General features: G+C 39.7%; 2 protein-coding genes across 10 annotated transcripts in view; one reads left to right on the top strand and one right to left on the bottom strand.

The window, feature by feature from the left end:
• SSR3 (signal sequence receptor subunit 3) overlaps positions 1–27,768 on the bottom strand; it is a 425,362-nt gene that overhangs the window by 267,090 nt on the left and 130,504 nt on the right. The window lies entirely within an intron of this gene.
• LEKR1 (leucine, glutamate and lysine rich 1) overlaps positions 7,566–27,768 on the top strand; it is a 226,126-nt gene continuing 205,923 nt past the window's right edge. For 6 of the 9 annotated variants that reach the window (XM_050779849.1, XM_050779854.1, XM_050779855.1 and 3 more), the window contains exons 1-2: positions 7,566–7,647; positions 10,591–10,663. In XM_050779849.1, the coding sequence (XP_050635806.1) occupies positions 10,616–10,663 (48 nt within the window). In that variant the 5' untranslated portion in view covers positions 7,566–7,647; positions 10,591–10,615. The other 3 variants (XM_050779852.1, XM_050779850.1, XM_050779851.1) reach the window with 3 other exon arrangements.

The raw sequence follows: 27,768 nt of genomic DNA on the forward strand, positions 1-27,768 counted from the left end.
CCCGCTGTCCGCTTCTCCCACGTTTCGCAGCCTGGGGTGTTTGCTGTATATCAGGAACGGACACTTTTCGGCGTCAAAATGAGGGCGTCACCTGCTCGAACTAAAGTCGACGGAGGGCGTCGGGGGCCGGAGGGAATATGGATTCCTCGCCGGATTACGCGGCGGGGTCGGCACGCGAGGCAGGCTCTGGGCGCACTAGGAAGCCGGAGCGTGCACAAAAGCGGCGGAAGCAGGCGGCGGGGGCGGGGCCGGCGGGCTGCAGGCACGCAGGCGGCGCGGCGGCCTGGGGTTGCGTGACCTGCTGGGCTGCGGTCGCACGCACTTCGTGCTTCAGGCGGCCGTTGCCGGGCGGGAGGTGCAGGTGCTGGAGGGCGGCGCCCGGCTTCCACTTTCAAAACACCGCCGGGGAGGCAGTCACGCTATATTTCTGGGACTGGAAGTGAGTTCACCGGGGGAGGACACGGCGTCCCCTTGTTATCAGAACGTGGGTAACATTCGGTAATAAAACGCGCTCGGACAGGATGTATTAAACGAATTGGGAACCGGAGCTGCTCTTTCCATAAGCAATCAAGCTGGGGAAACTTTCCAAGGAAAGCTTTAAATTGCGATGCATGGTGCACAAGTGTGGTTCGTGTGACATGCTTACAGAGAAAGGAACCAGAGCAAAGACGGTGGCTTTGGGACGAAATTTCTGTCCACTCTTCACAAAGACTAATTACAGAGTCGTGATTTGGGGCATGCTCTCATTCCTCCCGGAAGCTTTCTTTGCAGTGTTTTATTTTAAAATCAGAGGTGCCCGATCTCCCTGGCATACTAACTTCAGAGACCTCATTTATATGGTGACTCGAAAGCCCCAAGGACATAAAAAAGGTGCCGCGTTTTAAGACGCCAGAATCTAAGTTCCTTCTCAAGATCATGTGAGCAAAAAGTGTTTTGCCCGCACAGATATCTATTTACATAATGTTTGTAGATTTGCAGATAAATCAAGTTTAGAGGGCGAAACAAAAAATGTTAACACCACGATAGTTTAACACAAAAGCACCCAGTCCAACTGGAAGTTTGGGAAATTCCACATTGGTTTATTTTCTATGCACTTAAACTTTGATTTGGTGAATCTATGCTCACTTATTTCCCTATTATGACTCGTAGGCCTATGGTGCCTTGTTACACACACATTTATTTTTGTGATACATGTAACATTATAGGAAAGGGGGTATTCTCTAGAGTTAGAATAGACACAATAAACTCGTAGGAAGCTTTCTTAAAAATACATATTCTCATCTCAGCTTACGGCATGTGGGAAAAAGAGAGCAGGATTCACTAATTTTAAAATGTTCTCCCAGCTGACTCTGATTCTCACGTAAGTATATGTGGGATTTTTTTTTTTTTTCCTGGTCTGCTCAGCACACTTACTTTCTTCTGGGACAGAACTGCCTACCCTTCCTGCCTGGATTCTGCTTCTGCCTTTACTCTTCTAGAATGTAGTTAGAAAGGGAGGTGTCAGTGTGTGTGGCCTTGCCTACTTGGTCCCCACAGTTGGTAGAGAGGCATATACCTGACTCAAGCTGAGCCAATGGCAAACAACACTTGACTCCTCCTGGCCTAGGTAATTTGGTTAAAAAGATTGCATATCATTCAAGGTGTGCCAAAGAAAGTCATTTCCTGGCAATTTTCTAACAGGAGGTAGGAATAGATGCCTTTTCCCTGGTTCCTTTTGGTGACAAAATTGGACCATCAGCCACCACTGCTCTGCCATGTGGGGAGACTGCCAACAATAAAAGAAAATGGAACCAACTTTCATTAAGTGGTAGATTCTAAGGGCTGAGCCTTTTTATGGCTTTCGCAACTTTCACATTGCTATCTGAGATTCTCAAAGCAATACTGGCTCCTGCTTTCCTGAAACTTGATTGTTTACCTCTTTTGATTCTATGAGAAGAGATATATATTTATAGAAATAATAAAATGTACATTTAGAATGCTGTTTAGAATACTGTGGGTTTTTTTTTTTCTTGTAGTTATAACACTTTTTAACTTGCTTTTTTTCACAAAACAATTTATTGGGACATTCTACCACATCAGCAAAGAACCACATCATCATTTCTAACAGCTGCACACTCTTGTTTGAGTAAATCAATGTATTTCACGTTTTTTAAGACTGTGGTGAACGCTGAATATATGTGCTAATAAGAAAGAATTTTCCTAAAGCCTCCGGCAAACGTCTCTTGGAACTTCTAGTCATAATTGGATCATAGACGCATTTCTGATTTAATCACTGGTAAAGGGGAAGGTGCTAACAGAGTTGATATAATCTGAACTCACTTCTGGACTTGGACTGATTCATGTGTGCCTGGGGTAGGATGGGGGGAGGGCAGTACAGAGGTCTGAATTCCTGAACAAAAGGAAGAAGGAGGATCACGTGTCACCTCTAACAGTTTTGAACATTTCAAGGGGTTTAAAACATAATAAATGTTCTAATTTTTCACCCAAACAGTAGTGTTTAAGATTGCTAATTGCTCTACATCATTGCCAAACAGGGCTACTGTAATTATTTTAATATTTTTCATGTGTTTGATAGATCTCATAAAATGCTTGATATTTGATATCAGTAGTTCCTAAGAAAATATCTTTAAGATGATTTGGAACTCATTTAATGGCATTAAAAACACTATTAATGGAGGCAGAATAAAATGACAGAAAAATTTTTATACTTTGTTTCCTGTAAATTCAGTAGCTACCTAAAATAATAGGTATAGAAACATTAACTTCATCTTTACAAAGGGAGAATGAAATCACTTTTACCAATCACTTGTCAAAACAAATGTGAGTTGGATTCTTAGATTCTTCATTAGAATCCTATGAAAATCTCAGAAATGAAGCAATAATTTCACTAAACAAGCAAATAATAAAGTACAAAAGTTGTTTTTAAGTGTATAAGGCAGTTATCAATATTCAGTCTTTGAACTTACTAGCATTTATTAAGTGCTTATTATGGGCCATTTATTGGATGCTGAGTTTAATAAAGGGAATTTGGTTAATTTACATTGCAGAATAATCTCTTTAAGAGCTATCAGTACCACGTTTTGAGCATCAAATTCATTACAAGAGTGTTAAGTTAGTGCCATTAGAGCTTTATTTTTTTTTTTTTAAATTGAGACATTGTCTCACTCTGTTGCCCAGGCTGGAGTACAGTGGCACGAACTCGGCTCACTGCCAGCCTTCACCTTTGGGTTCAAGCGATTCTCCTGCCTCAGCCTCCCAAGTAGCTGGGATTACAGGCATGAGCCACCGTGCCCAGCCTATTCTTTTTGTTTTTTAAAAATATAATAATGTAATAAATACTAAGTTGTATTTGGCACATAGTACAGTTTTGGATAAAAAGCTCTTATCAGTAGTGAACTTACCACAGGAAATACCTTTACAATAATCAAAGGTTTTGCTGTAATGCTTGACTTACTGTTAATATTTGAGGATATTTATCATTTAAAGGCCTAACTTGTCTCATCGGAAATTTTGTTCAATAATTATATTCTCAGGGCTAAAAAGAATTCAGCACACAATTTATTCCTGCACAGATGACAAAGCATTTGAACTAAAGAGAAATGCTATTTAAACATTGTGACATTTATTTTATTAGGTACTCAAGTTTACGCTGTACATATGATGGATTTAAAAAGATACAGAGCTTAAACCCACAAATAGTATTTTGTGGTCTAAGCCACCTCCAGACTAGAGTTATTTGTGGTTCAAAATATGCAAAGCAACTTTTTAAAGCAGTTTAAAACTTTAAATGTTAATAATGTTAATAGCAGTTTTAACAAACATAAAATGTTATTAAGAAAATCCAATCCACATCTTGGTGGGAACAAAATGTGTTAGGGTAAGTAAAACAAAGCAAGTGGTCCCTTGTGGCTGTTTTTGAAAAAGAAGCGACATCAGAAAAGTCATGAAGACAGTAAGTGTAAGACAAAGTTAGGTTTACAGAATTAAATACGTTTTGGATATTTACATGTTACTAATCCACTATAGGCTGATGTCCCCTGGGTAGTAGCTGGCTGGCAGAGTCAACTAACACTGTATGTGAGGCCCAAGTGCTTCCTCTTATATTGCGTCCAAGTACACTTCTGTGCTCATGTTAGGCCATGCTCTCAGCCATTTCCATTATTTGTGTGAAAATAAACAATAAGTAGGATCTGACTTGAGTTATGTTTGGAAGGGTTCTCAATTGGATGAGACATTGTGTACGAAGTGCCTGGCAAATAGAAAGAGCCCAGCAAATAGAAAGAGCCCAATAAGTATTAGCTTTTCAAAAATGTTAGGTTTTTTTCTTTTGTGCACTTGCGCTGGATGGAACCCAGAAATAGCAGTGAAAGCTGTGGTTGCTTCCAACCTGCGAGGCCTGTTTGTAACTATTTAATTCCCATTTTTGAGGGGACAGAGTTGTACTGGGTTCTGGTTTGCAGGATGAAAATAAAGTTGGGGCTAAATGTAATTTTGCCATGCTCCCTTTGTACAGTTTTAAGCTCGCTTTAAAATTAGCAATCTTGGGCCAAGCGCAGTGGCTTACGCCTGTAATCCCAGCACTCTGGGAGGCCAAGGAGGGTGGATCACAAGGTCAGGAGTTCAAGACCAGCCTGGCCAACATGGTGAAACCCCATCTCTACTAAAAATACAAAAAATTAGGCATGGTGGCAGGTGCCTGTAGTCCAAACTACTAGGGAGGCTGAGGCAGGAGAATCCCTTGAACCTGGGAGCTGGAGGTTGCAGTGAGCCGAGATCGTGCCATTGCACTGCAGCCTGGGTGACAGAGCAAGACTCCGTTTCAAAAAAAAAAAAAAAGCAGTCTTGGATAGAGTTCCTACATTGTTATCAGAATTTCAGAATTGCAGGCAACATACCTCTTGTACATGCTTTTCATGGGGGCGGGGGAGGAGGAAACAAAAGAGGAAGCTTAAAACTACTTTTTGAAGTGAATAAGAAGAACAATTCCTTGATGGATATTTACATATTTTATGTAAATTCACAACAGTAACAAAAGCACAGACACTGTGTCCTCATAAACCAACACGAAGTTCTGCAGACCATGTGGAAAGCCCTAGGTTAGTTGCTTTAGAAAGTCTATTCCAAAAACTAGAGAGCATTTCCTTCCCCAGGGGTCGCTGACAATATGGGGTTGGGAGGCGGGAAATTAAGGGTCATAAAAAGAAGTTAGCAGCTTAATTTGGTTATTACTGGATAATTTTTAAAAGTCGCAGTAAAAAGTGAAAATTCACTCAATTAAAAATTAATGGGATAACACAAACTTTATTCAATATGCCCAATGATGGGATTATTTTAAATTGTACTTCAGTTCTAGTATGGACAGTAATGGGGTGAGAAGAAGGATCAAGGAGGGCAAGTGAGAAACCTGAAAAGACAGACTAAGATAAAACACCCACACAGGGCACAGGATTCATGGCTTTGTTTTGTTTTTTTCTTAAACCTAATTTGTAACATCTTGTCACAACACTTCCTGTGCACTATCTGCTTTCAGGAATAACACTTTTTGCTGCTACCCTTTAAAAAATGTCATTCTTCATAACTTAACTCTTATCCCTTGAAATTGTTACTGGGGTCTACTGCTTTCCAACTTTCTTTTTCTTTGTTTTTTTAAGAGACAGGGTCAGGCTCTGTCACCTATACTGGAGTGCAGTGGCCAGATCATAGTTCACTGCAGCCTCAAATTCCTGGGCTCAAGTGATCCTCTCATTTAGGCCTTTCTGAGTAAAGACTACAGGTGTGTGTCACCACACCACGCTAATTTTTTTTTATAGCGACAGTCTCTCGCTATATTGCCCAGGCCAGTCTCAAACTCCTGGCTTCAAGGGATCCTCCTACCTTAGCCTCCCAAAGCTCTAGGATTATAGGCATGAACCACCATGCCCAGCCCAACTTTCTATGATAATGAAAATGTTCAATATTTATGGTGTATCATACCGTACCTACATGACTACTGAGCACTTAAAATGTGGCTAATGCAATATAGCAATGGAATTTTTAAACATACTTTATTTTAGTGAAATTAGTTACATGAAGCCACCTTACTGGACAGTGCAGGTCTAAGGGAAATTTACAGTGGAAATTGGTCACAAAGGCAATATGCAGATAAACAAACACAGATGAAATTAAACCACAGAGTGAACTGCGCCTTTGAACTGGATTTTCTCCCATCCTTAAAGCGTTGCTTTTCCTTATCCTATACACAAAGTACTCAATAAATAAAACTAGCCTCAGAACAGAGTGATCTTGCATCAGGCGTGCGAATTTCTGTCCCAGATAGGTACCGGTTTTGGTGCCCTATATCTAAACTTCCATTATTACAAAATGACAGCAGTCTTACCTTCACTATCCCTCAGATAAATATGATGAGGATGAATAGCTCTGAAAGTTATTTGGGCTTCTCATAAGCATGCTGTACTTGACCACTTGGTTGACTGTCCTCCAGGCCTCTTAATCCTTTCCTCTTTGAGGGAGTGGAAACAGAAAATCAAGGGTAGGCACTGGGGCAAAAATATCAGTCAGGTTGCGCATACAAGATACATCTGCTAGACTTTTTAGTGCCAAGGAACAAGGCACTGCAGTGTTCAGTACTTCCTGGTGTCATTAATCAATAGTTATGAGTAAGCAGTTTGGTGTACTGCTACTGCTGTGCGTCATTTAATCATTTATCTAAATCTATAGGTTCAATTAATTTTCTTTGTATTTACTTAACCTTATTTTATTCAATAGCAAACCAGTCTTTCTGCCTGCTAGAGAGCCATGATATTTTCTCTGGTTCTTGGAAGAACTGTACTTGGACCTTATATAATCCTCAGAAAGGCAAGATCTGGACTACGAATGAGTCACCTGCTAATTATACCAATGGCTGCTCCTTCCTTGACCAGTCACAGAGTATTACCCTATCTCGGTATGCTGCTCTGCTTGTCGCGTAGTAGGTCAATAAATATTTGTTTTGTGAATGAATGTATGAATAAAGGGAAGTTTGTCACGTGTAAGGGTGGGTAGCCTGCGATAAATAAAGTGTAGACTAGGAGGTCTCAAAATACTTTTTGAACTAAGCCCTTAATCTTCACTACTTTGGAGTAGAATGGAAATGTCACCAACGCCTTCCCAATTAATTTGCCCTTGCTGTAATGACTGAAACTAGAACTTCCCTTTACACCCATGACCTCTACAGGCATCTCTTTCCTCCGCTCAAGAACAGTAACTGCTCACTGCTATGTCAGCCACATAGCCCCAGAGCCGGGGTGAGAGGTAGGGCTATAGGCTCCTGACTCCCGGCAGTGCCTCTCTCCAAACCCCCACGAGGGTGGGATAGCTCCCTCCATCTCAGCAGCCGCTACCAAGCACCCGACCCACTCTCGCCCGCCTCATCCCTCGATCCCCTTCCCTCCTTCTCACAACACTCTGCGTAAAACTAGCCCAGCCTTCCCAGCCCCACCACCAGTTTTCCCACTTCCGCCCGGCGCGTGAGGCCCTGGGTGGTGCAGGGGAGCGCTGACGACAGACGTGGGCCGTGACGTCGCTGCGCCCTGACGTCAAGCCGACGGGCGGCGCGGTCGCCCGGGAGACCAGGAAAGCCGTTTCACACCTGTCGTAGTCGAAGTCGAGGTGAGGGACAATGGCTTTCCTCAGCCTGGGATGACGCGGTCCACCGGAATGCAGTTCCGGAGTGGAGGCGTGCTCGTACCCGGGGAGAGGACCAGAAAGCTGAGCCGCGGTGCCCCAGCGAGGGCACGAGGTCCCGGGCCTGGACTCCGCCGCCACACTCTTCTGCAGCCTCTTCCTGCTCTCTGCCAGCCCGCGGGTCCCAGGCGCGGTGCGCCTTCCTCCCAGCCCCAGGGAACGCGCGGCTCTGCTTCCTCACCCCCGCACCTTCCTCCTCCTCCTCTTCCGGCCACGGCAGGTCCAGGGGGAACGGGGTTAGAAAGGGACAGATTTGAAAGCCGTTGCAGCAGTTTTGTCTGGCCTTGCGGTTGGTTTCTGTGCGGAAGATCCCGCCGCTTCAGGGAAGTCTTAGGACGTGAACTCCCGCCTTCACCTGCCCCTGACCTGCTCGTAGTGGTGTGATTCACGCCAAGACAATGGTTCTTTACGTGAGGGCTTGAAAGCTGAACGTGAGTTAATGGCCTAACGTGACACTGGTGTGAGAAACGGAATTGGAAATGAACAAGGACGTGTCTGCATTTTAAAAAATGTCTTTTCGGTAATCTTGTTAGAGAGGAGGTTCACAAACACTCACGTAGCTGCAGCCACTTATCACTGCACCTCTTGCCAAAGTGCAGTCCACACACGTGCAATGAGAAAAATTAAAGGGACTTGTTTGATAACACACGCAAAACTATGTAAGACTAAATTTTAAAAATTTACAAATTTTCCCTGTTGCCAAAAGGGAAAGAGACCCTTCTTCTTTCTCGAGAAACTTAGTATTTGTGAATTCTTCCTCAATTTAATATGTATGAAAATCTTTTTTAAAACCTAGGAATGCTTTTCTTGAGGACCTGGAAGCCATTTCTTTTAAAATGTAAACATCAAGGAAGATAGGGCCCCAATCTCCTTGTCGCTTTGGGAGTTTAACCTACCTGCGTTATTCCTAATTGTAAACACCTGCTTTGTTATAGCGCTATGCATTCCTTAGGAGGAAAGCCGTTAGCTAACACAGGTGGTTACCCCAATTACCAGATGAATTAAAGAAGAAATATAAAAGAATGTATAGAACACTATGTTAAGCCCTCTTCCATGAGGACACGTTACCAATTTCCTTGAGAATGTGTGTGACGGATTATATCTCCTTGACTGTAGTAAGAAGAGTGGGATTTCCTTCTCTCTTTGTAACCTCATTAGCAGATTAGCTGTGATGTACATCAAAGTCTAGTTAAATGCCTAATTACTAATAAAATTGTTGTCTTTCTGCATTGTGGAGCATTTTCTGAGTTGGCAGGATATTTTACTTTTAATTTCCCCCCAATAATCAGAACCTGCCAGTTCCTCCCCTTCTTATGCTAAGGCCATAAAGTTGGAATAGATTCACAATGAGGGCACTACACAAAAACTGTTCTACTGGTGCTTTGCTTCTACTGTCATTTAGATCCGTGCTCTCAGATAGTTTTATGGGTGAAATTTTAAAAGGATGTTTAGATGGTGATTTTTTGGAAAATTCTCCCAATAGAGTTGAAGTTACTGTTTTACTGATGGCAAGTCCACCGTTAAATGACAGAAATGAGAATAATGAACCTTCTGGGCTCTTGCCACATGATTATGACAAATCTGCCAAACATCCGATTATGGTTGGACCTATGTTGACATGGTTAATGGTACGTCCATTGCAGACCTCAGTTAACTTTAAGACACATGTCATATTATGTTTTATGTGGGAAGACATAAAGCTCGTTAGTTTTTGGTTTTAAACAGCACCTCACTGAAATGAGTCTTTGTGCTAACACAAGGAACAAGGAATCTTCTCTTCCACTAGTGGTTGCACCATTTACAAAGATAATGCCACTATAGGACCTTTGGACAACTACAATTTTCCTGCTGCCTTGCTGTATGGCCGGGGTTGCTGTCTCTGATGGAGTACCTCCAGTCTCTCTTTTCAAAATCCTGCCCTGATTGAATGCGAACCACCTCAGGAAGCCTTCACTAACTCCCACCTCTCATCTGAAACATATTTTCCTTTCTTGAACTCTTAGACTGCTCTTGTCTATAACTCATGGTCCTCAGGCCTTCTTCCCTGCTATGGAATTGTGCCTGTATCATCTGACTCTGCTGTCACTGCTCTCCCTCTTCTCCTGACTTCTTAGATATGTACAAACAGCCCTCACTCGTGAGGGAAGGATTTAAAAAAAAAAAAAAAAAGGAACCCAAAGTGCTCCTCCGTTTATCCTCTGTAGTTTTATGAAAGTAGTGACTCACTTTTATATTGAATGGCTTTTATTAGAAAAAGAAAATCTGTTAAAAGTAAAATATCTGCATAAAATTATGTAAATGTCCATCTTAGATAAAATTGGCACTTCTTATTTTTTGATCAGTCTTCTGTTCAGTATTTGCATATGATATTTAATCTGGTAACTCTAAATTCTCTCTTTCTGTATTTAATCCAGTATTCATGACACAATTGCTTTTTTCATCTGCTAAACTTAAATGCTGTATTTTCATACTTTTTCTGGCAGCATTTCAGAAAAATACTTGATTTTTAAAATATACTGAAATGTGTATTTAAAATTTTAGTCATTATGTATTTGAAAAACAATTAGTAGTAAATCACAGCAGAAATTACTATTAGGCTATAAAGTTCTAACAAAAGAGAAAATATTCTTTCTAACTTAGCAGTCTCTATAGTTCTCTCCTGTTCTATTGGCCCAATAACTAATGGAGAAAACCCTAATTGTACTTTCTAACATTGAGCTGATGAAATAAGCATCTGTTGAAACAGTTATCACCATTCATCCCCAAATACTCCCAAGAATTTATAAAGCATCTTAGTTTGAATGTTCTCTACATTATTTCTGTTTGACTGTTGCCATCAGTGTTCTTAGATTTCTTTTTGCTTCAAAGCTCTCTCACCATATTTTGGGAAGTTATGGACCGTCACATTCCCGTGCATGCTTTGCCTGAAGAAATCCAAAAGGTATGCTATTATATTGTGTTGCTACAGCCTAACAGTGGGAACGTTTAGTAGTTAGATAATTCTGAAACCTAGAGGAGTGAATTCATTAATTTTGGTCATAGGATCTGAATGAATTGGTGGAGTGGGAGAGGGAATAATTATTATCATAATGAGCAGAATTGTGGAATTCAATTCAGTATAAAGAATTTTGTTACTATGAAAGAAGACATATATCTAATTCCAACACAGTATTTGACCAGATGGTTGTGGAGCGCTAGTGAAAAGCAGGCATCAGAAACGTCCATGTGTGTTTCAGTGGAGCTGGATTTCTAAGCCTCTATTATGGTTTCACCAGCATTAATTCTCAGTATTTACTGTGTGCCAAGCACTGTTTTAAGCCCTTTTTATACAGTTGACCCTTGAACAACATGGAATTAAATTGTGTGGGTCCACTTATATGTGGGTTTTTTAAATAAATATATTGGAAAATGTTTTGAAGATTTGTAATGGTTTGAAAAAACTCACAGGTGAACCAAGTAGCCTAGAAATATTGAAAAAATTAAGAAAAAGGCATGTCGGCCGGGCGCGGTGGCTCAAGCCTGTAATCCCAGCACTTTGGGAGGCCGAGACGGGCGGATCACGAGGTCAGGAGATCGAGACCATCCTGGCTAACACAGTGAAACCCCGTCTCTACTAAAAATACAAGAAAATTAGCCGGGCGAGGTAGCGGGCGCCTGTAGTCCCAGCTACTCGGGAGGCTGAGGCAGGAGAATGGCGTGAACCCGTGGGGGCGGAGCTTGCAGTGAGCCGAGATCGTGCCACTGCACTCCAGCCTGGGGCACAGAACAAGACTCCGTCTCAAAAAAAAAAAAAAAAAAAAAAAAAAAAAGGCATGTCATGAATGCATAAAATGTATGTAGACACTAGTCTATTTTATCATTTACTACAATAAAATATTCACAAATCTGTTATAAAAGGGTAAAATTTATCAAAACTTATGTACACAGACAACAGACAACATGGTGCTATTTGCAGTCAAGAGATGTAAATAAACATAATGATGAAGTATTAAATTGTAACTACATAAAATTAACTGTAGTATATACTATACTAATGTAATAATTTTATAGCTACCTCCTGTTGCTTTTGCAGTGAGCCCAATAATTGTGATTATCTCCTTAAAACACTGTATGATAATCATGGCCATCTGAGCAGTTCTTCCCTTCAGGAAAAAGTGATCTTGAAGTTCTGTTGTATTTTTCATCATGTTTAGTGTAATTTCACAAACTTTGGGTAACACCAAAGGACACATTTAGCATGCCACTACCTGATGCTGGAAGTACTTTCAAGAAGCAGAGAAAAGTCATGACATTACAAAGAAAAAGTTGAATCGTTTGATATGTACTGTAGAATGTGGTGTGCAGCTGTGGTTGCCCACTATTTCAAGATAAGTGAATCCAGTGTAAGGACCATTATGTATATTTAAAGGAAATTTATGATGTTGTAGCTACAGCTATGCCAACAGGTGCAAAAACCATGTACTTTTTGCAAAACCCCTTATAACGAAAATACAGTTTTTATGTGGGTGCAGAATTGCTATAAGAAAGGCATACCTGCAGACTCTAATATGATTCAAGAAAAAACAAAGTCATTCCACATAGTGAGCAGAGAGTGGTGAAAAGTCTGGGATGTTAGTGCTTGGAGGAAATGGGGAGACTGGAAATGGAGTAGGAAATCTAGGATACAGCCAGGTGTTAGAGGATCTTGGATGCCCTGGGAAGGAGTTTGGATTTTAAGCCACAGAGGAAAAAAAAAAATCATTATATGGCAACTTACAAAAAAAGGTGAAAGATCTAAAGCTGGATAATTTAATGCCAGCAAAAGATGGTTTGGTAATTTTTGGAAGAGGTTTGGCTTAAAAAAGAAAAAGTCAGGATAACAGGAGAAGCATCTTTTGCTGACCAAGAGGCAGCAGACAGGTTCCCAGATGTCATTAAGAAAATCATTAAGAAGAAAGGGGGTTTTTGGTTTCTTTTTTTATTGCTTTTGTGTTTGTTTGTTTTGTTTTTTTGCAGTAAAGAAAGTTTAATTGATATGAGGCCACTGTGGCATGTAATCAAATCAATCTCCAAAAATTAGCAGGCTAGGGATTTTCAAGGATAGTTTGGCAGGTGGACTGGGGCTAGGGTATGGGAGCTGCTGATTGATTGGGGATGCAGTCATAGGGGTGTTGAAAATGGTCCCAGTGTGAAGACGGAGAGTCCAAGTGGGACATCAGTCATTAGAAATACAAAAGCCTGAAGAAACATCTCAAAAGGCCAATTGTAGGTTCTACAATAGTGATGTTAATGACAGGAGTAATTAGGGAAGTTGCAAATTCATTGGAATAATGGCTCCTAGTCATTTACACCTACATATTAGCAGAATGCAGACCCCTCTAATTCTCTTAACCTGTTGGCTAAAGTTTTACAAAGATGGCTTAGTTTAAGGGATATTATTTAAACTATAAAGTTCTCCCAAAGTTAGATTGGCCCACACCCAGGAATTGTGTATTAGTCTGTTCTCATGCTGCTAATAAAGACACACCTGAGACTGGGTAATTTATAAAGGAAAGAGGTTTAATTGGCTCACAGTTCCACATGGCTGGGGAGGCCTCACGATCATGGCTGAAAAGCAAGGGATGTCTTACATGGCGACAGGCAACAGAGAACTTGTGCAGGGGAACTCCTTTTTATAAAACCATCAGATCTTGTGAAACTTACTCACTATCATGAGAACAGCATGATAAAGGTTCACCCCCATGATTCAGTTATCTCCCACCACTCGTGATGTGAGAATTGTGGGAGCTACAATTCAAGGTGAGATTTGGGTGGGGCACAGCCAAACCATATCAAATGACCAAGAGCAGTTTGGAGGTTAAAGGCAAGACTGAGTTGGTTAGGTCAGAATTTTCTCACTGTTACAATTTTTGCAAAGACAGTTTCAGTCCCCCTCCTTTGGGTTTCATCATACCTTATTTTTAATCTGTGGGTTATGGAAATGGAAAAAGGCTGACCGCCAGTGTAACTTCTTCCTGCTCATAGGGGCAGATTTGGAGTAGGAATTGCCCTCAGGGTAAGAGGATTGAAACTGTCTTGTAATTGTTGGTATGTATTCATGTGTGCCAGGTTGAGGTCCCAAGGTCTGCATAACAAAACATTGGTGCTCTTATCCACAACTTTCATACAGCACTTAAGTGAACAGGTGGATGATAAGACAAATAATGAGCCCCAGCATAAGGAGAGAAAGTCCTCACTTCAGGAATCCTTGTAGAACTGACCTGAAGCCTTAAGGGATACAGGTGAATGACCCCAAGACTCAATCAGATATGGGGTCATTAGCAGAGACTCAAACATAGTGGACAAGGCTGGAATCTAATAACAGTTGTACTATAGTTTTTTTCTGAAACAATTTTTCTCTCTCCAGTTCCCCATTTCTACCAAACACAAATCTTAGTAGGACCAGTTTATTTGCAGAATAAGTTCCAGTCCCATTATATTTGGCCTATTTATTTGCATAAAATGCAGAAAGAATAGTTATTTGCCACATAGATTCTTTTTCTAAAAATAATTGGTTTTGCTGGAATTTATTTCATAAGGAATCTCAGACCTTTTAAGAGTCTCTAGCCTGGCCAAGGATTCATCTGTGCCTGCAGATACCTGTATGAATTGGGTGAATTTCTCTCTTCTTGAGGTCCCACAATAACTTGGGATTCCTGGGTCTGTCAGAAAGTGACATTCTTTATTTACTACAGGTTAGGAGCCCTGTAAAGGACAATATATGAGACCAGTATTTCCAAGGGGCCGTTATCAGCTCTGTAAGTCAACCTCAGTTACTCAAAGCAGCCTGAAACCATGCCATTTCCAGTCAAAGCCTTGGTAAAATAATCAGTGTCTCCAGTTGTGTCCTGTTACAGAAAGCAAAAGAAAGCAAAACAAAAAGCAGATTCTTATTGAACTTATGCAAAAAACTATGTTGCCATATGCTAAGAATACAATTAGTTTCAAAATTCTGGAGAAATCAGTTTGAGAGAAAGAAATAGCCTCCAAAGTTTGCAGATAGAAATATGCTTGATTCAATTGTTAAAAGGTATAAACAGCTCAAAAGGAAAGTTGTTGTATTTTTTGACCCTGAAAAACAAAAAGGATCAGAAATATTTCAAACAGTCATAGATTATTTCATTATTCTCTTAGTTTAGACCATACAGTTAATTCCTGTTCTGTTTAATATTCATGAACACATCAGCTCTTCTTGAGAGTCCTAGAAGTTTTTCCCTCTATATTAATGGCACAATCTTTAAAGATATCAGAAATGTGCATTCAAGAGCCCCTGTTAGAGTCCCATAGCTGATTATAAAATCACCTTTTGAGAAGGATCAAAGTAAAAATAATTTTGGATGACAAGAGGCTTAAAACAGCTATGGTTTAAGACTCAATTAACAAGGAAATTTGGTTATTTTTGTGGCATACAATTTAGTATAACAATTATTACTGATAACATATACTAAGTCATATTGAAATTATAGGAATCTTGCACAATTCTGGAACACATACCAATAACACTTTCATATAAATACAGCCCAAAGAAAGCCGAATACCAATTCATACTTGACAGTGCTCACTCTATAATTTCAACATGCCAGATAAGCCAGATGTCTCTTTTGGACTTCAGGGGACCTAATATTGAAGAAGTTAATGAAATCAAAAGGACTTAATTTAGAACTTGAAATTTTGATTTTGGAAGGTTTGTCAAATATCAAATATTTAGAATACTTACTGTTACAAAATAGTATCATTGGTTATTCATTTAGCAGAAGTGATAACTCAAAAATTTCAAAAGGCAAAAACCTAAACAGCATACCCAATAAAGATAGCATGTGGCTGCCTGAGTCTCTCTCCCCTCTTTTTCCTTTATTTTTATTTATTTATTTATTTTTTGCAGTTTACTTAAAAGGCAAAAACCTTTCATTGTGGCTCAGTATTACAAAAAAACTTTGTTCAAAAGAGGAAAACCAAATTTTACCTTTGTATTGATGTACTATTAATGTTAGGCCCAATTTTCAAAGAAAACCTTATAAACTAATCTATACAGTCTTAATCAATTTGACCATAAGGTAAGATTTTCATAAACCCCCCATAACTTTTTATAATTTATTAAAGAGCAGATCAGTGTTCTAAGAAAACCATTATTCTGACACATGAGTACAGATTCTGGCCTTGTAACAATGTGCTTTTTATTTTAATGTTTTAATTTATAGAAAAACTAAATAATCCCCTTCAACTTTTGGCTACATTGCTCACACCCACAGAGCTTCCTTTACAAGATCAATCTTATATAAATCTTTTGTAACTTGCTTAAACCTTCAGTATTGTCATATCTTTTTGGGACAATCCTCAAAAATCTCTAAACTCAACATTATTACTTGCCTTTGAACAAAAGTCATGTTTCCAAGCCAAAAACACGTTCTACTTTCTTTATATAACTTGTATATAAACTTTCTCTAGTAGTCTCAGTGTTACTATGTTAACTTTTAGTGACTTTTATTTCTGGTTAGGAACCTGGTAAGTAAGTAATTTTAACCATGTATCGGATTACAGAGCCTAGGACAAGGACAGAGCTTCAGACAGTGTCTGACTCTTCCTAGCCTAGTCGGAGGACAGGGCTAATTCCATATGTCCCCAAATCTTACCTAGAATCTAATGGCTGAAGAATAGATAAGTCAGTTTTCAAAAATATCTAGAAGTAGTTTATAACCTTAAAACATATAGCAAAGACAGTATTCAGTCTGTCTACTTTAGACCAAATGTCTAAATTTTGAAGATGTTTTTATTTTACCAATAATTTTTAAAACTATATTTAACAAAGATTTCTAAAGTCATCTACACTAAAAGGCATTAAATTTTCTATTTTTCTGACAAAATATTTTATTTTAAGGCTTGTTCTTCCCTAAACCAGTTAATTAGAGCTCTTTTATATAAACATCCCACACACAACACATGTAATTACATGGAAGGAAATGGATCTGGTAGTTGTAAGAATTTTTTGTTTGCCAGTTTTTAAGTTTCTATTTCCTCTTTTAGACTATCAGTTTATTGATTACCTATTCCCTGCCCTAAACAATTGTCAGCTAGGCAACTCTAAACTTGCATTTCTAAAGGGACAGCTCCTAGGTGAAACAGGATAGAGAACTTATATTTTAAAAGCACAGAGCTGAGACATTAAGCCAAAACGTTGTACGATAAGAGTTTCTAATACACACAGGCAGGCACCCTTACCAGTGGGGGTTTTCTTAAAGATGTAAATTTCTAAATTGGATTTGTGGCTTCAGGGTGGAGCCCTTCAAGGAACAGGGCCAAGAAAGCGTACAGCTTCCAGGCCCTGGTAGGCAGAGCTGGAAGGTAGAACAGATCCCCAAAAATCAAGGGCTCCATTTTTATGCCTAATCCTGGGCCCCCCAAAAGAGAAACACTATACGACGAGATAGTGATTTTGTGATGTATCTCATTGCAAGGACATTTTCGCTGAGGCTAGTGGGCAACCCAAAGCCAATCAGCTTAATCTGTAATCAGTCCATTCCCCAATCCATACTTTCCAGGTGCCCAGGAACATGGTTGTCTTATTCAGTGTGCAAAGAACTGAGTATCACCCTGTAGTAACTCAATTGTAAGTGTCTGCCATTAGCCATCCCTCAGCTAGGTAAAAGCCATCTCTTACCTAGCTATTACACACCAAGGCTAAAAGTTCTCTCATAAAGCCTCTCTCATAAAGCGATTCCTCCCTCCCTCCCTCCCTCCCTCCCTCCCTCCCTCCCTCCCTCCTTTCCTTCCTTCCTTCCTTCCTTCCTTCCTTCCTTCCTTCCTTCCTTCCTTCCTTCCTTCCTTCCTTCCTTCCTTCCCTCCCTCCCTCCCTCCCTCCAAGTCTTGCTCTGTCTTCTGTTTTTATTTTATTTTATTTTACTTTTTTGAGATGAATCTCACTCTGTCACTGAGGCTGGAGTGCAGTGGTGCAATCTCCAACCTCCACCTCCTGGGTTCAAGCAATTCTTTTGCCTCAGCCTTCCGAGTAGCTGGGATTACAGGTGTGTGCGACCATGCCTGGCTGATTTTTGTATTTTTAGTAGAGATGGGCTTTCATCATGTTCAAGACTGGCCTTGAAATCCTGACCTCAGATGAACTCACCTGCCTTGGCCTCCCAAAGTGCTGGTTTTATAGGCATAAGCCACCAAACCCAGCCAAAGCAAAGTAATTTCTGATACCTTCAAAAGTTAAAAAGGTCGGATAATGTAATGCAAAACAGAGCAGAGTCATACATTTTGAGAAGGATTTGTCTACTTACAATTTCGTGGGTTCCATGAGGAAAACAGGTTTTTCCCCAAATGGGGACTGTGGTACCTCCTCTGTTTTTCCTAAGGAATCCCAGGCTGGCAAAAAGAAGTAAATGGAGAAACAATTCAGCCAACCAAAAAGAAAAAAACTTTTTCTCAAAAAAACAAGATCCAAGAAGAGAAAAAGCATAAAGACCTTTAAAATATATGTATGGTGTAGGTATCAACTTTTAATTAAGCCAACTTTTAACCATAGAGCTTCATTAAAGAAATCCTTTTAAATCTTTGGTTACTATACTCTAGCCAGGACAAACATCCTCTGGCTTTTAAGCTTTTTTTTCCCCCTCAAAGGTCTTCTCCTAAGTGTCTTAGCTAAGATTATGACTTATCCATGGATGCATGAAATGTCTCCAAAAGAGATGGCAAGCATTTTTACAATATCTAGAATAGCCCCTGAGGTAGCTCAGAGAAAAGAAAATTCAAGACAGGAAATCAGAAGCTGTCCATGGAGAAGAAAAAAATCAATAAATGGCAAAAGTCCCACAAGTATCCAACCAGAAATGACTCATTCTCAAAGCCAGCAATTGAACCCAGACTGCCACTATAAAAAGGTAAAGTCTTAGCTACTGAGCTACAGCATGGGGCAGCTGTCATTGCTCTTCCAGGAAGGAGTGTGGGGCGTCATTTTCAAGCTTGTAAAGGATTGTAACTGCTCGAGAGAATTTTCTGAAGCTAGTTATGACATTATTCATCCTTTTTAAAATCTTTAATCGTGGAGAATAAAAGATTTCTAAAATTTCTATTTTTTTTAAAATGGTATACTCAGTTTCAGTAGTGACTTAATCTGAGTCTTTTACAAGCCTAGATGTTAATGTTCCAGGATTTTATCATATAAGCAAGAGGTATTCTTAGAGAGGGGATAGATGAGACATCTTCATCATCTCCAAGAATTCACTCTCAGTAATGGCTTAAGATAACAAAAGATGACAAGAGCCCCGTAGAACTGCGATCTTTTAAGACAAGACTCACCCAATGGTATGACACATTTGGGATGAAGAGTGTGCTGACTTATCTCGGATACCTGGTCCTCTTGTACTGACATGAACCAAAAAATTCCTGCCCTTTGGATGGTGGAGACTGAGAGTGTACCTCCACATAGTCACAAAGTCAAGCTCCCAAGGACGTAAAACAAGATGAGAGGGAAACCTTGTCCAGATTTTATTTCAGGGACCTGCAGCAAAGTTTGTAACTGACCAGCCCACAGGGCCAACTTGAGCATTGGGCTTATAGGGATCCTAGGCCCTTGTTATATCGTACTGTGCCCCTCTCCATGACAGAAGACACATAAAGATAAAAACTGAGAGGAAAGGAATGAAACAATATGAACGCTCATAGCACAAAGTACACCAGATTTGCTAAAACCTCAGACTAATCACACAAATCTTTTTCCCATTAATCAGACTTTGCAAAGGAGACAGTGATTTTTACCATTGAATCAAAACAGTTTGCACAGAGAGAGGTCAGAAGCCTGACTGATAAGAAATTCTTACCCTTTTGCTGGCATGCCAGCTTTCCAGGTTCCTTTTCTCTCAGCAGCTTTGGTGACCCTGCTTGCTCTACCATAGCTGTGGGGGCCATGCTGCGTTACAAAATAAAATCATCTCTTTCTGTTTCATAGAATCATAGTCAAAAACCTCTTGTTTTGCAAGATGTAGCCAAGCTACATGGGGGAACCGAAATGACATTTTTTTATTCTAGGCAGAGGAAAATACACATGACAAAACAGAGACACCAGTCACCCCGCATAGCATCCAAATGTTGACCTGGCAAGGCTTAAAATTGCCTCTGTTGGCCCGTGTTGTCTTTGATCCACTCAAAGTGCGGTGGGATGTTCTCCAACCAGGAGATTCAATGGGTGATCTTTGAGCAACATGGAAGAGTGGATAGTCACCCTGAATTAGACCTGTTGAACTTTCTTCATGGCTTACAGAATGTGACCAACCAGACAAACTAGTAGAGCCTCCTGGACTTTCATCAGCAATTCTTTCAGGGAATTCTCTCCATATATACAAATACACACAATGAGATAAAGACAAACAAAAAGGCCTTCCAAACCAGGGTTCCTAACCAAAAATTTCCGGAAGTAATTCTTCTGAACTAACCTCTTACTCTCTAACTGGGGAGACATCTCCCCAAACTGAGACTCTTCCTACTATTTTGGGAGAGCCAGCTAATGCCCCCAAAGGAGCCAAACTGAGACCCTTAAAGGAGCAGAACGAAGAACCCCAATGGAGCCAAACCAGTTGGGAGAAGGAAGAAGGTTCTGGCTGTGCTTAGAATACTCAGCAGAGCAGTTTAAAGATGTCTTTCTAGGAAGGATGTCTTTCTCCACTGCAGTTAGGCCCAAGCACTGTGGGTCAACAGGGCCTCACTGAGAAAGGACAACACCAAACATGGCCTTCAGTTCCAGAGAAATAAGCAGCTGCCAGAGCTCACCTCCAATTCTGCCATACTGTTGGGGGCTGACAAACTGCAGGCAGGCACCCACAAAGGCAGATCCCAGACAGACCCCCAAATTTATAACAGCCTGATGGATTTTTCCTGCCTCCCAAATAGATGAAATCAAGCCACTGAGACCATGGCATTGCAGTAGAGAAAGAGTTTAATGGAAATGAGGATGGCCATGCCACACAGAAGATGGAGTTATTATTCACATCAATCTTCTAAACAGGTTTTTAATGCAAATGAAAGTGCCCTATTCTGGAAAAAAATGACACAAAATACATTAGTAAGGAAGAGAAGTGAGCACCAGGATTTAAGGAAGGAAGGGATAGCCAACTCTATTGTTTTGTGCAAGTGTAGTCAGGTTTATGATCAGGACTGCCATTATCTATAAAACTGCTAATCTCCAGCCTTGATGGGAAAAAATAAACATCAGGTGTTAGTCTTTTGGTTGTGCAACACAAAGGCTTGGACAAGGAGATAACTTTTTGTAGACGGATTCCATCAATGCTTTGTCCCTGAAGTTAGGAAGTACTTCAACAGTACTCTATGGAAAGGACTGTCAATGCTATGGAAGAGAACCCTGATAGAACATTACCAAAGTCTTGAAAGATTACACCATTGAAGATGACACCATTATAGAAAAAGCCATGAAAGTCGTCAAGCCTGGAACAAGAAATTCGTTCTAGATCAAACTGACCAGATGTTGTGCATGACTTCAAAGGATTTACAATGGAGCCAATAAAGGAAATTATAAAAGAGATTGTGGATATGGCAAAAAAGGTCAGAGGGTGAAGGAACGGTTTCAAGATACTAATCTTGGAAAAATTCAGGAGCTAATAGACACCACACAAGAGGAATTAGCAGAGGACAACTTGGAGATGATTTTTTTTTTCCTGAATCAGTGCAGATAATGAGAAAGAAGACATAGTAGAGGCAGCGCCAGAAAACAAATTGATGCTAGATAATATGGCAGAAGGGTTTCAGTTATTCAAGACTGCTTCTCACTTCTTTTATAATATGAACCTTTCTATGATATGGGCACTGAAACTAAAGCAAACATTGGAAGAAGGATTGGCATGATATGGAAACATTTTCAGAGAAATGAAAAAGCAAAAAGTTCTACAGAAGTTATGACATATTTCCTCAAAGTTACTCCAAGCGCGCCTGTCTTTTCTGCCTCCCCTTCCACTTTCTCCACCTGTGTCATCCCTGAGAGGGCAACACCAACCCCTCCTCTTCCTCTTCCTCCTCAGCCTACTCAATGTAAACATGAGAATGAAGACATTTTTGATGATCCACTTCCACTTAATGAAGATTAAGTATATTTTCTGTTTCTTTTTTTTTTTTTGAGACAGAGTCTCACTCTGTCGCCCAGGCTGGAGTGCAGTGGCCGATCTCAGCTCACTGCAAGCTCCGCCTCCCGGGTTCACGCCATTCTCCGACCTCAGCCTCCTGAGTAGCTGGGACTACAGGCACCCGCCACCTCGCCCGGCTAGTTTTTTGTGTTTTTCTTTTTTAGTAGAGGCAGGGTTTCACCGTGTTAGCCAGGATGGTCTCGATCTCCTGACCTCGTGATCTGCCCGTCTCGGCCTCCCAAAGTGCTGGGATTACAGGCTTGAGCCACCGGGCCTGGCCTGTTTTCTGTTCCTTATGATGATTTTCTTAATAACATTTTCTTTTCTTTAGCTTACTTTATCAAATATGCATTAATTGAATGTTTATATTATCAGCAAGTCTTCCTGTCAACAGTAGGCTATTAGTAGTTAAGTTTTTGGGGAGTCAGAAGTTGTACTTGGATTTTCAACTATGTGGACGGGAGGTTGGTACCCCTAATGTCTATGTTGTTCAAAATTCAACAATATATCAACTCATTTAATCTAATTAACACTCAGTTCTTAGTTTTTGTGCTATTCTCTTCCCTTTTAGTTCATATCTGTACTCAGGACAGGGCATTTTTCCCATATTTAGCTTGCAATCCATACATTGTTAATAGTATAATTAAAAAAAATATCTTTTTGAAAAAGATTGACTTAAATTGTGAGTTATAACCTCAAACTTTAACTATCATTAATCTTTCAGGTTTTTCAGTAAATCTACAGTTAACTGTTAATTAACAACCAATCTGTTACATTTTGATTAAAATTTGCAGTCAGCTCTCAGATATGCTTTTGTCCATTGTGCAGGTTCCCCTGGGCTGCCTGTTAACATTAATCATGCCATTGATTTAACGTGATGCTTACTGTTGCTGCCTGCCCTTCAGGTTTATGTAAACTGTAACCTCGCAGGAACAGGAAGAGAAGTCCATTTACCATAAAAGACCTTTTAAATCATTACATTCAATTATCTTCACCTTTTAAGTTAGGTGTAAAAGAGTAAGCATAGAGAGGGTTCAGCTATACTTGTGCTCACCTGAGAAATAGTGCTTGTATATATTTGAAGACATGAAATATCCTTCCTCTTGCCCTGAACTAAGTTCCTTTCTTGTACTAGCCTAGGTGTGATGGAAATTAAAAGAAACAAAGCAAAACAAACAAAATCTACAAGAAACAATAGCTGCACTTCAGACCCTAATCACCTCTCAGGCAGAGGATGTATAATGACATGAAAAAAAAAAAGCTCTACAAGACAGCATATGATTTAGTGCCATGTAAGATAGTATCTGCCATGAGAATGAAGAAAGTGGAAAGAGGAATCCCTGCATGGTGGGATGGCCAGAGGGGAAGCTTTATGCTGTAGATGAAACTGGAGTTGCCTCTTGAAGGCCTAGTATTTCCACAGGCAGCAGGTAAGGCATCCTAGGGCAAAGGAACAGAAGCTTTCTGGTGAGAAAAGCTGGCCAAGTTAGAGAATGTTTAACAACTTCAGTGTTTTGAGAACATAAAATATGTGTTTATTTTGATAAGGTTTTTATGAGAGTTATAGAGTGTTTTCTCTCATGTTTGAAATACTTTACAAGTAAATTGTTTAAAACATACTAAAACCAATCATTTCATAAATCTGCATTTAGAGTCTAAAGCAAGAATAGCAGGCAGCCATCCAGGCAGTGCAGAGAAGTGAGGACACCAGGAGAGGCTCAGCTGCTTAAGGTCCTGAACAAGTGTGCTAGTCTTAGACTTGGTCATGTAAAGTGCAGCTTTGCACTTTTTCAGACCTAAGTTAGATGCATTTATACAACAAGTATTTATTATGCCTCTTATGTGCCAGTCCCTGTTTGGGGTGCTTGATTTTAAAGCAGTCAAAATATGTATATACATCCCAAAGCCTATGAAAGCACTGTCTTTTAGAATAAATATGTTACATAACTTCTTACCTATATTTGATTTACCTAGATTGTCTGTAATTTAACTTAATTTCCTAATGACTGGGCAGTGTATCTATTTAGTCAACTTGCGTGTATTATTCTATACAGAATAATATTAGAGAGATAGATCGGGGTCCCCAAACCTCTGGCCACTGACTAGTACCAGTCCATAGCCTGTTAGGAACTGGGCAGCATAGCCTGAGGTGAGTGGCAAGCCAGTGAGCATTACCGCCTGAGCTCTGCCTTCTGTCAGATCAGCAGCAGCATTAGATTCTTATAGGAGCAGGAACTGCACATGCGAGGGTTCTAGGTTGTGTGCTCCTTATGAGAATCTAACTAATTCCTGATGATCCGAGGTGAAACAATTTCATTCCAAAATCATCCCCATCCCCCGAATCCATGGAAAAATTATCTTCCACGAAACCAGTCTCTGGTGCCAAAAAAATTGGGGACGGCTGATTAGATATATAGCTTATAGTGGTAACAGGAGCCGTTTAGATTAGAACCATTTCACTTCAACGTGAAGAAAACAAAGACTTTTTTTTCATAATGACTTGGAAATGGCTCTCTTTCTTTATTGAAGAAAAAAGGACTTGAGATGGGTGGATCAGTGTGCAGTGACAGGTCTTTCAAAGGCTTTTTTTTTTTCTTTCTTGTTCTGTTAACTTTTTATGCTGGCTTCTCTTTCTAGAGAAGTCCCTGCTGTTTCCTTTTTTTTCCAGCGTACAGGCAAGGAAGGTGAGTGTAGAAATCAGGGACGAGAGGGTGAGAGCCTTTCCTATTTTTTTCTTTATGTATTTTTGCTATGTGATATGGAAATAGATGGCTGGTAAATTAGAATTTGAAAATGACTATGCCACACTGTACTATTAATACCAAATTGAGTAGTAGAAAAAGGAGAGTTGCAAAAAATGTAAAGGTGATGGGGGAGATGGCTAGCAAAGAAAAAGTGTAGAGAAGAACCGTGATGATAAAAAGCTACAGTTAGAGAATCCATTGCCTGATTAGAAGGCTAAGATTGTTAAACCGTTTTCCCCTGGTGGCATCTCCTCAGGGAATTTTAGGGAAGAAGGAATAAGATAATCTTGGACTCTCATGTTCGGGTCTTTTTCCTTTTTTATCACAGTTCCTGACTGAGCATAGTATACTTGTCAGACTTGCATCTTCTTAAGTGGCAGAAAATGTAAAAGCGGCCCATGGGCTAGAGAGCAAAATCACATTTGGCTCCTTTTTCTACTGCTGCACTCTGCAGGTTACTTCTGTATGTATTTAGGTCATATCTCTTTTCTTTTCTTTTCTTACCTTTTTCTTTTTCTTTTCTTTTCTTTCTTTTTTTTTTTTTTTTTTTTTTTTGAGACGGAGTCCTGCTCTGTTGCCCAGGCTGGAGTGCAGTGGCGCGATCTCGGCTCACTGAAAGCTCAGCCTCCTGGGTTCACGCCATTCTCCTGCCTCAACCTCCCAAGTAGCTGGGACTACAGGTGCCCGTCACCACGCCCGGATAATTTTTTTGTATTTTTGGTAGAGACGGGGTTTCACCGTGTTAGCCAAGATGGTTTCCATCTCCTCACCTTGTGATCCGCCCGCCTTGGCCTCCCAAAGTGCTGGGATTGCAGACGTGAGCCACGGCGCCCGGCCGTATTTAGATCGTATCTCTAAATCTGTTCTCTCTCCAGGCTGAGCTGACTCCTACCTGCCTCTGACCTCAGATAACCAGCAGACTTACTAGCATTTTCATTAAGTATTCTGAAAGCAGAATACACTTGAAATGATAGTACTGTTCTGGGTTTAGGATTTTATTGCCACAATTTAAGACTAAAGCAACACTTATAGATCAGTAAAGTCATGCTATAATTGTATATCTCTTCCCCTCATGAATGTCAATCCACTTTAGAGACATATGGACTCCTCTTTTTAGAAAAGAGCAATGAATAATTTTCCTTTTGCTGTTCTTGCTAGGGGACATATGTGGAAATCAAAACAACAGCAACAAACTAGTGGAAAAATCAGTTAGTTTGCAAGAAGCGAAACTGATCTTTTGTTTTTTTAAAATGGTGACAGAATGAACACTTGTAATAGGATTTTAGCTTCAGGAAATCTTTATTGCCACAGGACACAAAAGTAAAAAAAAAAGAGACCAGAGTTGTTTATTTTGCAAAACAGAAGTAGTGATACAAGGGCTAGGGAGCGCAGTGTTCTTTCAGGGATAACAATCCCTTTCCCCAGCAGTAACAGCTCATTTTGTCCTGTTTCAGTAAAGTAATTTTAGTACTTTGGAACTTTGAAATTTATTCCGAATAACAGTGTTATATTTCCAAGCACAGATTGTCATTGCCAGAAAAAATAAACTTAATTTCCAGGTTATTTTGGGCCACTGTGGCAAGGTTCAGATTTTGTGTTGAGTTGAAGTGGAAGAAAAGGAAAAAGAATGGTCATACAAATGTTAGACCTAGCATCCTGGGAAAGTTGTGATATGTGTGTGTGTGTGTGTGTGTGTGTGTGTACGTTTATGTGTTATGTGTTTTTAAGCAATTGTAGTTTTATTAAAACCTTATGACAAAGGGAATAGGAAGCTGTATAATTTTTGGAGAGACTATTCACTTAATATTGTGACCCAAGGTAGTTCATTAGAAAAAACATTTTCTGCAAAATATTATTATGTATCTTCAAAAATCTGAATTTGTCAATTTGCACTCAAAAATACTTTTGCCAACTGACCGTAGAAGGTCATCAAGTTTACTAAGGTGAGGATTCCCAGTGGAAAAATAGGTATTGGAGGAAGTATACTTTGGAAGTATATATAGATAGACATAGGCATATCATTTATAATTTATATAGTATGAAGCCAACATTTCTGATGTTGTTCAATAACATGTCTTTATGGATGAATCTCTGGTAGTTTAGTCCCAGAATAATTTTTTTCTATTTTTATTATTTTAAAATTAAACTTCTTATTTTGAAATAGTTGTAGATTCACATGCAGGGTAAGAAATAACACCAAGAAATTCTACGTATTCATCATCTAGCTTCCTGCAGTGGAAACATCTGGCAAAACTGAAGTACAGTGTCATAACCGGGATATTGACAATTGATAAACTGATACAATCAAGATACAGAACACTTTCATCACAACAAGGATTCCTCATGTTGTCCTTTTATCACCACATTCACCTTAACTTCCCCAATCTCTTCCTTACTCCCAGTCCATGGCCCTGGCAACCATTGGTGTGGTCTCTAATAATTTTATGTCAAGAATGTTATATAAATGGAACCATGTAGTGTATATAGCTTTTTTCAATCTGTAATTTTCTGGAGCTTCATTAGATTGTGTGTATCAATAGTTTATTCCTTTTTATTGCTGAGTAATATTCCATGGTATGAATGTACCAGTTTGTTTAACTATTTACCTATCTATTGAAGGGCATCTAGGTTTTTTTCCAGTTTTTAGCGCTTTACATATAAAGCTGCTGTAAACATTCGTTTATGTGAACATATGTTTTCATTTTCCTGGGATAAATGGCCAAGAGTTCAATTGCTATGTTATATAGTAACTACAGGTTTATTGTTTTTAAAGACACTACTAAACTGTTTTCCAGAGTGGGTATACCATTTTACATTTTTTACCTGCAGTATGTGAGTGATCCAGTTTCTCCACATCTTACCAGCATTTGATGTTGTCAGTGATGTGTAATGAGTGATATCTCATTGTGGTTTTAATTTGCATTTTCCTAATAGCTAATGAAATGATGTTGAATATCTTCTCATGTGCTTATTTGGCATCTGAATATCCTCTTATGCGAAAGGTCTCTTCATGTCTTTTTGCTCATTTTCTAATTAGACTTTTTTTTTCTGCGGAGTTTTGGAAATTTTTTTTTTTTTTTTTTTTTTTTTTTTTTGAGACGGAGTCTCGCTCTGTCGCCCAGGTTGGAGTGCAGTGGCGCAGTCTCGGCTCACTGCAA

This window comes from Macaca thibetana, chromosome 2 (assembly GCF_024542745.1).
Source record: "Macaca thibetana thibetana isolate TM-01 chromosome 2, ASM2454274v1, whole genome shotgun sequence".
NCBI lineage: Eukaryota > Metazoa > Chordata > Mammalia > Primates > Cercopithecidae > Macaca > Macaca thibetana.